Source organism: Rhineura floridana, chromosome 6, assembly GCF_030035675.1.
Source record: "Rhineura floridana isolate rRhiFlo1 chromosome 6, rRhiFlo1.hap2, whole genome shotgun sequence".
NCBI classification, from domain to species: domain Eukaryota; kingdom Metazoa; phylum Chordata; class Lepidosauria; order Squamata; family Rhineuridae; genus Rhineura; species Rhineura floridana.
Window position 1 is genome coordinate 135,614,611 of NC_084485.1, and position 18,034 is coordinate 135,632,644.

At 42.0% G+C, this 18,034-nt stretch overlaps 1 protein-coding gene across 4 annotated transcripts in view; it reads right to left on the reverse strand.

Annotated features, from left to right (window-relative positions):
* VAV3 (vav guanine nucleotide exchange factor 3) overlaps nt 1-18,034 on the reverse strand; it is a 259,303-nt gene that overhangs the window by 23,061 nt on the left and 218,208 nt on the right. For all 4 annotated transcript variants that reach the window (XM_061633875.1, XM_061633876.1, XM_061633877.1 and 1 more), the window contains 3 exons: nt 12,482-12,516; nt 5,825-5,941; nt 4,827-4,914 (listed from right to left, as the gene is read on the reverse strand). In XM_061633875.1, coding sequence (XP_061489859.1) covers nt 4,827-4,914; nt 5,825-5,941; nt 12,482-12,516 — 240 coding nt within the window. The remainder of the gene's footprint in view (nt 1-4,826; nt 4,915-5,824; nt 5,942-12,481; nt 12,517-18,034) is intronic.

Consider the following 18,034-nt stretch of genomic DNA (forward strand, 5'->3'; position numbering starts at 1 on the left):
GCCCCCTTCAAAAGTTCATTTAAAGCAGAACTGCCACATGTGGGGGCACTGGGGGTGGGGTATGTGCCTGATCCTCCACAGTTTAAGACTACATGCATTTGCTTGAATGACAAAATAAAGCTAAGGAGAATGCTGTGCGTGCCCGTGTCTGTGTCTCTGACTTCTGTGTGCAAAGAAGCCCATTCCTCTTGTCAAAGGATTGTTTGCCTCTTCCAGTGATGCAATTTAAATATTTGCCTTTCAAATGCTGCTAAGAAGACACGGCCACATTCACACCATGAATTTATTCCACTATTATTCCACTTTAAACAGTCATGGGTTCCCCCAAAGAAACATGGGAAGTGTAGTTTGTAAGGGTGCTGAGAGTTGTTAGGAGACCCTTTATTCCCCTCACAGAGCTTCAGTTCCCAGAGTTCCCAGTTCTCTGGGAAAAGGGATTGACTGTTAAACCACTCTGGCAACAGTATCTATGTGAGGGGAATAGTGGTCTCCTAACAACCCTCAGCACCCTCCACAAACTACACTTTCCAGGATTTTTGGGTGTAAGCCATGACTGTTTAAAGTGGAATAGTGAAATAAATGTATGGTGTGACTGTGGTCTAGGACAGCTATCTGTGAACATGCCACCACCTCTTCTCTCACTTTCTATTAGTTTGTTTTTGAATAATGGGGAAACGTTTGCCTATAAGATTGTCACTAAGGGCACAGACATCAGGTAACAGCAGGACCCTTGGAAACAACAGTTGCTGACTTTCCAAGAAGATGGGATGTGATTTAGTTTTAATTAGATGACATTAGGAACAGGTCAAGGCAGCTTCTTCTGTTATCTTGGAAGACATGCAGTGCACTTTGAAGAGCCACACCTATGTCAATGGATGCATACAAAATGAAATGTGATGATGGAGCTATAACGTGCATGTCTTGTCAGAGATGATGCACTCAGGGCTTCTGTCTGAAAGAGATAATTGTAGTCTGCATGTCTTCTTTGCAAGACAGATGTGTTTATTATCGTTTACCACCACAATATGACCTTGGAATAGCAGACACCATTGTGTCTCCCAAAAGCACAAGCAACAAGAGAAACAACTCTTATGCACAGATCTCAAATTCTCCTTTGAGAGTTAGTTGGGGTAGTGGGCTTGTGTGCCAAAGACCTGGGAGGATGCAGGGTCAAATCCTCACTCAGCCATGAAACTCATTAGGTGACCTCAGGAAGTCTCTCTCTCTCTCTCAGCATAGTCTAATCCACCCTGAGCTCCTTGGAGGAAAGACAGGATAAAAATGTAACAAAATCAATCAATATAAATTATTCTGCATTTTCAGATGGTACCTGCCTTGAGTTTTTTGCATGGTGCACTTTGCTGACTGTACCAGATAGCCCACATTGCTTCCCACATCTCTTGATAGCCAAGGCACAGTTGTTTTTGGATTGAGATGGAAGCACACCTCATTCTCATGACTCGAATATTTTTGAGCATGAAAAAGATGCTCAAAGTGCTGCATGTATTTATCCCAGTCCGTATCTGTATTGGAATTGTTTTTAAATATGTTTTTGTTTTTAAGATGTTTTCAGTGCTTTTCTTGCCTCCCTGGGCTCCCTTTGGGAACAAAGGCAGGATATCCATCTTCTTCTCCTTCTTCTTCTGCCCTTAGGACTTGGAAAAGTTATACTTTGGGGATTGTTTCTTATTCAGGTTTCAGGATGAAAAACAGATTTTTGGCATATAAAATCCTCCACTTTGGGCTCTCAATGTGGCCCAAAAAAGACGTCAAGGGAGTGAGCTGCACTGAACTCAGTGGGTCTTATCCCTTACCATTAGGCTATTAAATACAAACGTTCTCCTGCCTGCTGTAATGCAAACTTTGCATTTCTAATAATAGGCTAAATGATCTTACAAAAGGATTGCAACATTCTCAAAATGCTAAAGTTTGGTCTTCTAAAGTTTTTAACTCCTGCTAGAAACCCATCAAAGAAAAGAAGAGAGAAAGACACACACATGCACAATCCTTTTTTCACTTGTTCTTATACTTTTGATTATTTATTTTTGGTATTTACTCACAGTTCAGGCTAACAAGTTTGAAATGTTAGAATTCTAAGTGACTTGCATATATAAAGGAAATCAAACTCAGCCTGCACACCCTCCCCTTGCTTTTTATTCTAGAATCCTTGCAGGCTCTGATTAGCAAAGATGTGATACTTGGTCTCACCCAAAACACTTTTTCAGCTTCTTATATCTCCACACTTAATTTGCGTTAATCACCTAAATAAACTTTAAAACCTGCCTGAGCCTTGTGTTGCTATCAGTTCACTTGAGTCAGAGAGGGCAGAACAGATACATGCCAGAACAGGGATGGGCTACTATCATGACACCTCATGAGTGATTTTGTAGACTGCTGATTGGATAGAATGGTTGATTTCGGGTAAACTTCATTATCTGAGTTTCAGAGGAAATAAAATATACTATTTATGTATTTTGACTACTTATAATCCACCCTTAATCCAAAAATCTCAAGACAAGTAAGAACATTTTCAATTAAATAACAGTATCACTAAAATCATATAAATACTGAACACTAAAGTGTACATCACAGATGAACATCAGTGCTAACTCCGAAAATCCTGCGCAAAAAGCCATCTTTTGAGTTGGTAAATAAATCACAACTGTGATGATGCCAGCCAAAATTCAAGGGGTAGCGAGTTTCAAAGTGGACCATAGAGAAGGCTCACCCACTTGTCACTAGCAAATGTGTAGACCCCAGTGATAGGACACTAAGGAGGGCCTATCTGTCTGAATCTCACTCTTGGCAGAGCTATTTAGCACAATAAGAAATCAAAATGTTCCCTTCATCACAACACAAACATTTATTCTGGGATACCTAACACCTCATTCTGTTACATATAAAAGGATGTTTTAGAGGCAACACCTTCTGGCACAGCAAAGCAGCCAGAATAAGTGGTTATATAAATGTTAAAAATATTAGTGCCCATTGCCATGAAGAAACAGGGAAGAATGCAAGATACAGATTTCAAGAAACCCCTGAAAACCTTGTGCAAGCAGACACTCTGAATCCTGACTGTGTTAAGTAGGTTCAAAGACCAAAGCAAAAACATAGAATCTACCCATTATATTCTTTCAAATCATTGCATTTTGCTTTTCAAAATGAAAACGTAATGCATAAACTGCTATCTCATCAGCAAATCATTCAGTATTCTCATTCTATTTAGCCACGCTTAAGTCTCTAAACACAAAATCAATAACAGCAAGCTTTAGATCAAACAAACAGAAATAAAAAAGTTTGTTGTTTATGAAACACAAGAAGCTTGCCCATACCAAAGGTCCACCCCAACATACTGTTCTTGCTCAGTACTATGTTGGATACAGCTATCTACGTGGAAAAGAGGACACGCTTCCTGTTGTCATACTTTGGTTAAGTCCCCATTTCAGACTATACCAAAGTAACATGGCAAAAGAAAGTATGAATCACTCTAATTCATCCATCCCCTCTTTGTTCCCAAGAGATACAGTACTTGTGAACATGAAGGTTCCCTATGTTATGAAGACTATTGGCCATTAGTGAACCTTGAATTTACCTAATCCATTGAAAAAAAATTTTTGACACTCTCCATCTCAACAGTGAATTCTATTAATTATTACGCACTGTATGAAAGCTTCATTTCTCTATCATAAACCAGTTGCCTCTGAATCTGTGCATTTGGAGAAAAAGTAAACTATTTACATTTTATTCCCAGATTTGGATAATTCATGTATAAGTGATCAAAATTGTACATTCGGAGGGGTTTTGACAAAGCAGGAAAAGATCTCCACTGATAGCAAAGTCTCCCATTCCTGGAAAAGTGCCATATTGGCTTCACTTGAAACACCTGCAACAGATTTGAATACTCAGTTGCCTATTACCTGTGAACCAATTGGTGAAATAAGGCCAAGAAATGACAAAATAAATATCCCCCAACCCTTGCCCCACCCCCAACTAAGCTAAATTACCACATCCAATTTGGATGTAAAGTAAATAATTTTTAAAAAAAATTCATGGCATATTCCACAGAGTCCTTTAAGAGGAAGGTCAGGATATATATGTATAAATAAATAAATAGTTTATTAGATCAACAACCACTGCACAGAACAGGATTTACACTGAATTCTGAACTATCTGTGTTCCTAATGCATTTCAGACTATAACCTAAGCTGCAACGTGATAGATGGGAAATACAAAAGGCATCACTAAAGGGACAGGAAACTGTGTGACAGATTACATTCTCATCATCTAGTAGGATGGACTATATGTATCATTAATATTGTAATTAGTATAAGCAAACACAAAAACAAAGTTAATGCATGAGTATATTATGACAATTTTCAACACCAAAAATTATGTAATGTTACTAGTATGACAAATCTGAGAAAGAAAAAAAGTACGGAGAAAGACTGCATTCCTGGCATGTTTGGAGTGTGACTTCTTTTCAAGGGATACAAACTGTATAAATAAGCCAAGGCCGTTTGAATCTGTTTAGTTGCAACATATATTTAGGCATGCAGCTTGATGACCTAAAAATGTGTTCTGATAAAGGGCACAGTCTTTTCCCATACAGCTACTGTTAGCGGGGTTTTTTGGAGACAGATTCACCTTTTTAATCATGCCTTTATCACCATGATTAGGAATGCAAACAGTATTAGAAATTCACCGAATGGTAAAAAAACAAAAAACTGACTGCCCTAACAATTATCTAAAGATGCAGAGAATCAGCTTTCAATAAGATGAAGTTAGATGATATATTTGGGAAGAGAGAAATCAAAACTGATGCTTACCATTAAACTTTTAAATTTCCTATTTTCTGCAATATGAAAAAAGCATTCTCTTGTGAAAATCCTTATGTGCTTCACTTCATTATTGTACCTATGGGCAATGAATAACATGAATATAAATGTGCTTTTAATCAGCAACAATCGATGAATTGCTGGAGGGCATGCCCCTCCACTACATGAATAAATTCTTAAGACAAAATGTATATCCATACCAATGCACAGTTGACACCTAATTAACAAAACACATTTATTAGGCTTTAGCTGAAGACCGTCTCAATTCAGATTTTAGGAAAGGCCTCTCAGCAAGATCTAATTATGGGATCCTGTAATGCTGATTGTATTAAAGTTCATATTGACAAAATAGACCAGCAGCTTTATTTAAAATTAATATCCCTGAGACTTTAAGCTTGTTTCCACTCACATTCTATTCATGGGAAAGGTTCTGTTTGATTTAAGTTGGTAGTCAAATCAATTCTAAACATTTTCTAGTTAAAATGCAAATGGAGCACTACATCACCTTTCCCTAACTAGCATAAAGTCATTTGTGCCCTAACTCCTAGATTTATTAATGCACCATACCACAACTTCCATTGAACAGATTATTAGCAAAAAAAGGATGCATGGATATCAAAGGAAATTAATTTGATTGGCTTCATGAGAGATATACAAAGATGCAAGTGTTGTTGCTGCACATGTTGGAACACTGTTGTAATGTAAGAGCATTTGTGCCTGTCTAGCAACTCCTTACTAAAGCACACAGAAGGGGTGATTCATGAGCAAAAATCATTCTCTGCCTATTTAATTTGCTGGATTAGGAGCATTGACTTCAATGAGGGTTTAATGAGCTGTACCAAAGCCAAAAATACTTTTCAAACTATCAACATTTTCATAAATCTTGACAAAACCTTGACAATCAAAATATCATATTTTGGTCACATAATTACTTGAGCAATAATGAAAGAGGAGAAATTCATTTGCAGAAAAATGTATATTTCACTTACTTAATGCTAATAGCGTATTCTCCTGATTCTTTAGTCCTACACCGCACTAAGTAAGTGCTATTTACCCGGTTAATAAGTTCAGCCTCTGCTTGCAGCCTTTCCATTGTCCCTGCATACCTGCAATGAAGTGCAAGTAATATTATTAACTATGCTTTCCTTTAAAATAGACACTAAACACATAATGCTTTGCAGTGGTGCTTTCAAGCGAACAGTAGCTCATACCTTTACCCACCACATCACAAGTGTTTATTTTGCTGGTTTGGAGATTGTGAGGCAGCATAGTTGGGAGATAGAAGAGTTGCTAAAGTTTTGTTGTTGCCTGTGTTGAATCCTCTGTACATTTGTCAGTCATGACCTAGCACAGCCTTTCCCAACTAGTGGGCCACCAGATGTTGTTGGACCGCAATTCCCATCTTTGCTGACCATTGGCAATGCTGGCTGAGGCTGATGGGAGTTGTGGTCCAGCAACACCTGGTGGCCCACTAGTTGGGAAAGGCTGACCTAGCACTAAAATATTTAATTCAGAATAAGTCATTGCACTGGCAAGAATCACGTGCAGTGGTCTCAGACAGAGGTGGCCCATTCATATCTTTATATACATCAGCAACTGATACCCATATCTCCATTCTGTTGGTAGCTGCATAGTGAACATGGTAACTGCATTCACTGCACTGTGTTGCAACCAACCAATTGCAGATGTAGGATTCCAACCAATGGGCTGCATGCCTAGAACCACGTCACGCATGTGAGATCCACAAAGTGATTTGTATATGTAAGCCTACTTCTGTTTGCTGGATTGAATGCAATGGCACTTTGCCTCTATGATTAGAATCCCGTTCCGTGCCCGGTACTTCCGGGCATAGGGGCGAGTTTGTGGCCACAGCTGAAGCTCAGGCCGCCATCGGGCGTGCACGCGGCGCGCCGGCGCGCCATCGTGACACACAGGAAGGAGGCGGGGCGGCTGAAGGCCATTTAAGGCCGCTCTGCCAGTCTCCCGCCCTCCTTTGAATTTTGGCGGTTGAGGCTTTGTGGCGGCGGCTGCTGTACGGCGCGGGGGGCTTCCCGGCGCGGGCGAGGCCTTCCGGCCGCGGCGGAACCTTTGGTGAGCCGGCCTTTGGCGGCTGAGGCTTTGTGGCGGCGGCTGCTGCGCGGCGCGGGGAGCCTCCCGGCGCGGGCGAGGCCTTCCGGCCGCGGCGGGGCCTTTGGTGAGCCAGCCTTGCGGGGGCAGCGGCGGGACGCGGGGGGCCTTCTGGCCGCGATGGGCCGGCCTTGCGGCTGCGACGAAACACGTGAGGACTTCCAGCGGTGGCGAGGCGCGGGAGGACTTTCAGCCGCGGCGAGGTGGTGTAAGGAAGATTTATGGTTGCATTCCTAAGCACACTTAGAGAATAAATAAGGCCCACTGAATACGGGGAGAATTACTTCTAAGTAGCATAGAAAGGATCAGCCTGCTTATGCTATTCTTCCCAGTTGCACTCGGTAGAATAAGATCTAAACTAGTGCTTTGTTGTTTGATTGTTAATCAGGCAATCAGTGCCAGCCAGGGACATTTACCAGCTTCTTTTTAATTACTTGGTTGGCTTCTTGGTTTATCTTGAAAGCACCATCCTGTGCATCAGTGAGAATTTCAAGCATGGCAACGAGGTTAATAAAGATTTTGGCCCCCAAACTACTTGATTAGTCCTGTTGATTCTCTGTGGCTGTTCATAAGAAGGCAGCTGCTTCATTATCCTGATCTACCCATGGAATTATAAAGAGCAAGCTAGCATTTAATCCATGTTTTTCAAAGTATCCTAGCAGGAGGATATGTTAATATGCAGTGGAGATGGAAAATGCATCTGAAGTTTAAATGAGTCAGAACTGCAGATCCCTGGATAGTGGGAATTCAGGTGGTTGATTTTTTGTTTGAACATCAAAACCATTCAGTACAATTTAGTTGAGTGTTTTTGTTTAAAAAAAGCTGCTTATTTTTGTTGTCAATCATTTAATTCCTATTTAATTCACTGCACAGAATGGTGAATCAATGTGATACAATGGGTGACAATACTGTTTAAAAAGGGATTCAGCTGAAGAACCAAACTGAGGTATCACAACAGTTTACGAAAATGAAAAGCTAGGTGATCTTATGATTATAAGTCAGCCTTCCCTAACCTGGTTTCCTCCAGAGCTTAGCAGCCATGGGTTAAGAACATAAGAAGAGCCTGCTGAATCAGGCCAGTGGCCCATCTAGTCCAGCATCCTGTTCTCACAGTGGCCAACCAGGTGCCTGGGGGAAGCCCACAAGCAGGGCCCGAGTGCAGGAACACTCTCCTCTCCTGAGGCTTCCGGCAACTGGTTTTCAGAAGCATACTGCCTCTGACTAGGGTGGCAGAGCACAGACATCATGGCTAGTAGCCATTGATAGCCCTGTCCTCCATGAATTTGTCTAATCCTCTTTTAAATTTAATCCTCCTTTAAATTCCAGCCTCCTGCTGCCTGTGGCCGCCACTTCTTTTGCAGAATAACCTAGAAAGATGCTCTGTCATAACGTAGCGGCCATTTGGATTGGAGCAATGCAATGTAATTACAAAGAGCAGGGGCTTTTTGAGGAGGGTGGGGGGCAGCTGGAGACAGAAGGGAGGCGGCAGGAGCCTGTAGGGACCCCAGTTAGTGCTGCAACCTCACCTCCAAAACTACCTCAACTCCAAAATGCAAAGGGAACTCATCCCCCCTTTTTTCACTGTTAAGCTTCTCCCCCCCCCCAAATACGTTCTTCAAACCCAGGTAAAAATATATGAACCTTTCCATCAGTTAAGTCCCATAAACCTCTGTCCTAAAACCCATTTAATCTGTGATATTCTGAGTAAACACACATAGGATTCTGCTGTATGTGTGCAATCACATGCACCCTTCCAGGGGAAGAAGTAACGAGACACTCGGGGATTTTCTCACAAGTAAGTATGCATAGAATTGGTCCAATTCATATTTCTCTGAGTAAATTATTTAAACATAATGGAATTAATCACGTGCAGGCTGCACATTTGCTTGCATCTTCACTTTAGCTAGTTTACAAACTGGTCTGTAGATAAGGTGCCCACCTTTTTACAGGCCTCTAGTCCTGTGCCTTTAAGGGTCATTTGATCTGCAGACATTAGAAGATGACATTGCTTAACTCCATACCATCTAATAACTGCTGAATACGAACCTGCTATTAAAGGCACAACAACAAGCCAGAAGGATATGTGGGGCCAGGGCAGCCCCCAGCAGAGGCTGCTCGGAAAAAGTGTCCCTTCCCAGCTACGCTCGAGGGCTATGGACCTTGCTTGCAGACTGCCCAGTTATGGGGGGACTCATTTTATGATGTGGTTTTTCTTTATTATGCGGTTTTCCGGATCCTATGGACGCACTGGTCCAGGGGACAATTGATGAAGACATACAGTTGGGCAGGGTTATTGGCCCCTTCCCATCATCCCCTACCTCTGCTCTCTCAGCGCCCCCCCCGTATAGTGCCCAAAGTGGCAGTGGGCAAAGTCTACCTGATTCACCATCTGTCATACAAGTGGGGTCACTCAGTGATGCCTTATGGGCAAGTGTGGCAGCTAATCTGCCTGCATTGCCGGCCGTTACACACGGTGGATTTTGAGCTGCTGAGTTTTTCCTGTTAAGTCAACTATGCAGCAGAGCATTACCTAGGGGCTGCTGTATTCTTGCATGGAGCACTTCAGCCCCTTCTTGGAGACGAGAGGGCTCAGAAGCAGTGGGGCACTACTTTCATGATTTACAGTTTACGGGTAGGGCAGACTTTGGGTGCATATTAGCACCTGATGGCACAGTTTATAGCGTAGCTATGAACTGGGGGGGTTCCTTTGGCAGCTGGGGAAAGGGAAGATCCTGCTCCAGTGTTCACCTTCCAGGGTATGAAGACTGACTTTTGGACCCAGGGCTGCAGGCTCCCCTGGAAAAGCTTGAACTGTTGCAGATCAAGATCCTGCAGTTTTCAGGGGCTGGGGAAGGTGTTTGCTTCCTCCCCTTCAGGTGTTGGGCGCCTTCTATGGTGGGGGTGATGGTGCCATAACAGGGATTTCACAGCCTTACCACAAGTTCAAAGTTTTTGGCTGCCTTGTGCGCCAACCTGTGGTAGCCCCCTCCTTTCCTGCGGCGCGTCAATGGTGTTTCAGTTAGAGACTCGGTTAGACTCAGCTAGTCCCATACCGCATACTGGGAGATGGGGGAAGGGAGTCAGAGATGGCCATATGCCTATCTGCTGCCCCAGCATGCTCACCAGCTATCAGAGGGCAGGAGGGGATTCCTGGGAGTTAGGGGCTGGCAGGGGCTATGCAAAGTGTGGCCTATTCCTATGAATCACGTGCTGGAATTCATCACATGGTAGGAGTGTAGCTTGTCTGTCAGTGTGTCGCAAGGTAGGCTGGCAGGGGGCCTTTAGGACCATTCAGATGTCTTGGGATATGTCAGGTGCTGGCCAGCTGGCCCATGCACACCCCCACACCCCTTATCCTCATCCTCCATGTTCACCTGACCCGCCAGGGATGGTTGATATGGGAGGTGCCCTGAGACCATCATGCTTCAAAGCTCAGCAGTTGCATGTAGCGGCCCTCACACTTAATTCGGAGCCTTCCGGATGGGGGGCGAGGGTGTTTGGGGGCCAGGTCAGACTTCCAGGCAGACCAGGGGTGCAAGAGTTAGTCCACATTATTTTACCCTCCCCTTGGACTGGACATTTCCCCATGACGGCGTCATAGTGTTTTTGGCCTGAAGCTACAGGCCTGGTTGCCTGATATTCAGGGGGAGGGATCTTCCCTTATAAAGTTTCAGTCTAGTGTCGCAGTGCCTGGGAGCAGACCCATGGGGGTTTGAGGGACATGCTCCTCCGGAATGGGGTTTGCCTACCCGGCAGTGGAATTGCCTACCTGGGATGGTCCATTTGGTTTTGGTATATGCAGGTGCACGCCATTAGGAGGTGGAAGTAGGGGGCGCATGGAATACATTCACCCTGGGGGTGAGTCTGAAGGTCTGCGACCCAACTGTTCACGATTGTTTCTGTTTTGGCAGGTTGCTGGATGGGGATGGAGCAGACGCGCAGCCTACTCTGCAGCCATGGCATGATCTCATAGGCTGGCCTTGGGGCTGCAAACCCACATTGGTTCACAGCTGGGCCTCGGATGGTGGGCCACAGTTTGGTGGCTGGGTCGACAGAGTATGCACTGGAATGGTCTCCTACCCATGCTGTTCCAGCAGGGTTCAGGGCGGAAGGTTCTGCAGGTGGTGGTCATTCCCCTGGGTGGGAATTACCTTGGTTACTGAAGGGCAAGACATGTGAGGACATGCAGTTGAGGCCACAATAGCATCTGTTCGTCTGCTGTGGTCAGACATGGAGGGCAAGGCCCTCAGTGGCAGGCATGTGAGGACATGCAGTTGAGGCCTCGGTAGCCTCGGGTCGTCTGGGATTCCAGCATAGGTGCAACATACAGATGCCTTCATTCCATTGCAACCAATATCTCAGTCGTTTCCAAACTGTGTCCCAAGGCATAATAGTATGACATGACGGAAGCACTGGTGTGCCCTAATAATTAATGGTTCCTACCTGTCAGCCTCTTATGATGACCAGTAATTCTGATGAGTTTCTGTATTTAATCTGACCTAATACAGAGATGTATCAGAATCAGCAGCCCTTTAGAAGAGTCATCTGCAGCACTAGTCACTACTGCGTGCATGCATCCTTCATAGCCTTGTTGGGTTTGAGACTCGGTTTTAATTCAGATAAAAACAGTGTATGTGTGTGTCAGCTATTAAAACTTGGTTAATTGCCACATTATATGCTTGTGTACATCACATGATCCTACTTTATCATCACCATCATGAATGGCTATAGAACCATAGGAATAAAGGGCCTTGCCTTATACTGTGGAGGGGGGGGTCCATCTAGCTCAGTATTGTCCACACTGACTGGCAGTGGCTCTCCAGGTCTTTAAACAGGGATGCGAGGGACTGAACCTGGGACCTTCTGCATGCAAATGCTCTATCACTGAGCTATGGTCTTCTGTCAAACTGGAGATTCAAGAAGCCAGGCAGTTCAAGGGCATAAACAGAAACCAGAATTCTTAAACAAAATGCTTAATTTCCAAGTGCACTAGTGATGTACATCACTGTCTATTCCTGCACGGTCTGTTTGCCCTCTCTCATCCTCAAACTGAAATCAGGGGAGCCTGTAAGGAGTGGGAGTCTAGTCTGGGGTATGCAAAGCAGGGGAGGTGTTGGGGATCATGGACTTGGATGTGGGAGAAACATGATATGATGGGAGGAGATGCCAGAAAGTGTGAGAGGGTTGGCAGCGACAGTCTCTCTCATTTCAGATTTGGCATGAGATTCTTAGACTTTAGATTGTTTAGCCATCCCATGGATGCAGTCTCTGTGTATATATAAACTTATAAACAAACTGTCAAAATCATAAAGCATAGTGCACCTGTGAAAAATGCCGTTAGGCAATGTACATATTCAATTATTTTTGCCTACATTACAACAAAATGCCTTCTGCAGAAGATCAGAAAGGTTAAACTATAACAAATTACATTGCTATTAACACCAGTTTTCTCTCAGGCTGTTTATATAAACTCCCAGCACCACCAAAAACTAAAATACACACAATTTGGAAGTACTCACCATGGTTGGGAGGAATAATCTACTGGTTTAGGAACCTAAGATTTTTTTAAAAAAGACATGTATATTAATATGACGCACCAAATATATTGTGTTATGCTACTGCTTTAAGACTAGTACATAACTATACATAAAACTGAAGAAGTCTGATTGTTCTACTCATTCTTTAAAATGAATGACTAAAGCAACGCAATATTGCAGCATTGGTTCACATATTTAAATTTACACAGCACCATTAAAAAAAATCTTATGACAGGTGACAGCTGTTCAAACCTGACTACGCCAATTTATTTTAAATATATATTTTGGATATCTCCTTAAACTCCATTTGGTAATAGATTTGCCCACTTCAGCCCATAAAATAGTCATCTGCTGACTCATATACAGAGTCATTCCTGCATTGAGCAGGGGGTTAGATTCGATGGCCTTATAGGTCCCTTCTACTACTGTACGATTATAAGTATTCAGTCAAACCAGAACTAAACACTAGCATGGTTTACATGACACAGTAAGTCAAACTACGGTTTACTGAGACTGTGTGGATGTGCAGGCTCCCAGAGAGGAGCTTGCAACTGCTTTGTACCTCCCCAGTCCTTTTTAGTGCCATTCCTAGGATTGGCTACAGCTTGTGGTTAATGAAGAGAGAGCTTAACCATGAGTCCTGGTTCAGACAACACGCTAAACCAATCCTAGTCTTAACTGAGAGAGCAGCATAGCAGTAAAAAGGATCGGAAAGGAGCAAAGCAAGTGCAACCTCCTCTCCAGGAACCTGCAAATTTGTGTGGTCTCAGCAAGCCATAGTATGGATTACATGTGGTGCAAACTGGGCCATTATAACAGATGCAGGGATGACACTGAAAACAGTAACACTGTGTCTCACTCCCCTTGTCTTCCCAGAAACATCTAGAAAAACCTATTATGCGACATCTTTGCACTGTGAATTAGCCCGCACTCACAAGTGTCATGCAATGAAGATGAGCAGGACAGAGAAACTCAGAGAGCATTCTGTATTACTCCCAGGGAGAAAGGAAGAGGAGTCTGGGCATGTCATTTTCAGCAACAGCCATTCATCTGTTGTAATGCCTTTGTTGTTGTTACGTGCCTTCAAGTCGATTACAACTTATGGCGACCCTATGAATCAGCAACCTCTAAGAGCATCTGTCATGAACCACCCTGTTCAGAACTTGCAAGTTCAGGTCTGTGGCTTCCTTTATGGAATCAATCCATCTCTTGTTTGGCCTTCCTCTTTTTCTACTCCCTGCTGTTTTTCCCAGCATTATTGTCTTTTCTAGTGAATCATGTCTTCTCATTATGTGTCCAAAGTATGATAACCTCAGTTTCATCATTTTACCTTCTAGTGATAGTTCTGGTTTAATTTGTTCTAACACCCAAGTATTTGTCTTTTTCGCAGTCCATGGTATGAGCAAAGCTCTCCTCAGCACCACATTTCAAATGAGTTGATTTTTCTCTTATCCGCCTTTTTCACTGTTCAACTTTCACATCCATACATAGAGATCAGGAATACCATGGTCTGAATGATCCTGACTTTGGTGTTCAGTGATACATCTTTGCATTTGAGGACCTTTTCTAGTTGTAATGCCTAGTTCTTGCTAAACATGCAGTGAGTAGATGTGAAATTCACCGACTGCTGTTTACAAATCAGAATCCCTATCATTATCTGAGATGCATTAAAAAAATGAAAGTGCAATCCCCCAAATTAAACACATTAATGTTCCATCAATTTTAACTAATGAGTTAAGTATGTGCTTAATAATTTCCCATTGAAGGAGTCAATAGAATTTAAAAGCACTTGTCTGAATTATGTCCTTAGTTCCAAGAACTCCTTTGACTTCACTCACCCCTGGTTTTAAAAAGCAGTTGCAGCTTAAATGGAAACACTGCTTCCCTTCTGATTTCTAACTAAATCCCACCCACCCCAGATACTGGCTGGACCCACACCTCAAAAGTTTCAAGCATCGAGAGTTTAACAGCTTAGGGCCACTTCCTTCCAAGGAAATGCGACCCTAAGCTTCAAAAAGATTATCCATCCCTGCTTTAAACCACAGTCCTGGCCCTGCGGTACAAACTACTGTGTTAATTAAGGAGCAACGAAGTATGGCATATCATATACATTAGCAACTTGTTTGGAGAAAGCTTGTGATGTCTTCAATGAGGCTACCATGCATCTGAAACCAAGAAGCAGATCTATGCTCAAAAGAATCTGAATATTCAAGAGGAATTCCTCTCCACTGTCATGACATATTACTTTAGTTAGATGGATTGCAAATGTTGTCTTCAAGCTCAAGTGAATTAAAGATGTCAACTAAAGAACTGCCTATAGCTTAGAAAAAGTAAAATGTTCCATTCTACACAAAATGGTGTTGAATTGTACTAAACTAGGGGTAGCCAACATGGTGCCCTCCATATGATGTGGACTCCAACTCCCATATGCCCAAGCCAGTATGGCCAATGGTAAGGGATGATGGGAGTTGTAGTTCATCAACCACTGCAGGGCACCATGTTGGCTACCTCAGTACTAAACTCTACATTCAAAATATACCAATAGCATTTAAAAAGGGGGGGGGAGAGCCCAGTTATTTCTGAGTATCAGATTTCTACCTGGAAATGTGTGCCTAAGATGGGGCTTGAGAACTTCTCCTTCCCCTTGCCATATTTTAAAATGTTAAAACATTCCTTTTTTTCCACTATATAAACTGTACATTCCCACATCAGTAAACGGAGGCTAACTATGTTGTGTAGCTGTGTTCAGCAGGCAGGAAGTGCACCTCCCCATGCCTGGCTCCTTCCCTTTGACAACACTCTGAGCTCTGCCCTCCAGAGTGCTTAAGCCTGGGCCTCAGGTTACTGTTTCAACAGGCTTATAATGGCTGGTTGACTGATTCTACCATTACCTCTGATTTTTAATTGTTTTGCTATATAGGGCGCTGAATTGCTGGTTTTAATTTAAAGGATTGTTTTATTGTATTTATTAGTGGATCTATATATTTATAATTGTTTTATTTTATTGTTTTTTATTTTATTGTATTTATTAAATTTATATCCCACCCTTCCTTCCAGTAGGAACCCAGGGCGACAAACAAAAGCACTAAAAACATTTCAAAACAACATAAAAACAGACTTTAAAATATATTACAACAAAACATCCCTAAAACATATTAAAACAAAACATCTTTTTTAAAAAAAGCTTTAAAAACATCTTTTTTTAAAAAAAGCTTTAAAACATATTAAAAACAATTGCATAAACAACTGCATAAAAAACAACTGTTTTGCAACTACATACAAGCATGATAAAATATAATAATTATCTATTTCACATGTTCAGGATATCTATCACATACGTGCAGCAACTAGCATATCAACTTCTCTCTGTACAGGGTATATCATGGCTACTGAACTATAATATGCAAAATAATCTTCAGCCCAGAACAATACCATCATCACAGCTTTGTTGAGATAATAAAGGATACAAATTTCATATGGTAACTGGCAACAACAAAAATTGAAAGAAAGCAAGTGAATATAAGCAGTTATTTATTCAATACTGAATATGTCTTGCTGCCACATATTCCATGCTACAGATAGAAAAATGCTCATCAGTGTATGAGAGAAACTATACTATAGCTATTCCAGACTTCAGCCATTTTTAATTCAATATTTATTCTTCATGCCTTTTGATGTTTGTATTTTATGCGGTTTCTGGGCACTTTTATATGGGCTGGTTGTAAAGGCTGTTATTTAATAATAATAGTAAATGTTATGGTGCATTGAAGAGTTGATTGATGTTTCAGCATTTCCATTATCATTCGTCATAACTGAATGTTTATACTTTGCCCTTCCAGGTGAGCAGTGGTGAAGCATCAATTTACCTTTCTAGCAAGATTGTGCCTGCAATAAGCTGAGAATTGATGTTTGTTAATACTTGAAATTTATGCAAGCTTCATGACCAACCCTCTCCCTGACAAGAATACATTTTACTGAAAACTCTTATCACTTGCTGATAATTATTACTCTGGTTTAAGGGCTTTTCAGAGTTTTTCTTTTGTTTTTCTTTTCTTTTCTTGCTACTTGTACATGGAACAAAAAAAAGCACATGGGCAATTGTCACACAAGAAAATCTTCACATGGCTTTTGTGGATTTTCCTATGGAACCTTATATCATGTAGGCAAATTGTAACTGTGAAACATTATATACCAACTTTAGAAGAAGCACAAGAAAGAGATGGAAAGCATTGGCTACAAATTGATTATTCATAATTTTAAACTGGAGATCAGAAGATTTTGAATCCTTTAGGGACAATCTACAAATTATGTTACATGCATGATTACATTCAATGTATCTGGGCTGTTTTTGTTTTGTTTTTTAAAATAGACACAGGGGGCCCAATGAGAACTGGAACCATGATGCATTGGGAGAGGGTCTAACCCTTTCTCGTCACACCAGAGTTCTAATGAAAAACAATATCCCCTCAGAAGTAGGGATGGGATTTGCTGCCTAGTTCCGATCCGTTTGTATTCCAATAGGTCATTGTTCAATCCCAATCCACCCTTTTTTGTTCCTGCATGCTTCGGTACTTGCCAATTCGATCTGCTGTTTGTGGTTTTTTTAGTTGCAAAAAAAAATAAAACTGGGTAATTTTTAATTAAATGCCTATGTAAATAATCACGGTATTCCAGGTGGTTTTCCCCCTATTTATCACACCTACACACTGTTACAAATGCATCAATGTTGAGGAAATTACGAAGGTAATTATGTAAAATTGGGGGGGGGGGGCTAAAAAAAAATCTGTGCCGATTACAGCCGGAGCCCACTGCAAAAAATCAGTGCTGGTCCAAAAAGATAGCAGACTGTTGAATTTAGTTGGAATCTGGTACTAAATCCAATTTAGTGGATATTCTTCCCCATCCCTACTCAGAAAAACTCTATTATGGTTTTATTATTTTGCTTGAAATTGTTTTTGCCATTGTTTGACTTGCTGTAAGCTATTTCATATGCAGTGTGTTTTTGTTTTCCTTTTTGTACGTCACTTTGAGTCCTATTCTTGGGGAAAAAGCAACTAACAAATGTTATTAATAAATAATAATAAATAAATAGAAGGCAATAATAACAGCTTTCCTCCAGGAACAAATGGAATCTTTAAAGGTACCTTCTTTATCAGGACCAGATATACCAATCCTGACTGAGCCCTGTGTTACATCATGCATTTAATACAGGCCCAGCTCCAGTTTTTTTGGGGGGCTGAGCAGGCAGGCTGCTCTCAGTGTGTCCTCCCAGTGTTAACTGGGCCCTCCAAAAAACCCACGGTGACTGGGGGCCCTGGCAGTAGTGGCACTGTTGCAGCTACTAGCCTCTCCCTCACGTGCAAGCAGGCTTACCTGGCAAGTGATTGTGGTATAACTGGCTGGGAGCCAAAGCTGCTTGGCTTGCAGCCCATTGCATGTCTGCAACAAGTCTGCTTGCAAACAAGAGGGGGAAGTCACTAGCTTCCCTCTCCCCTTTGCTAACTTCCAGGCGTACGTGTAATGACCCAGGAGGTG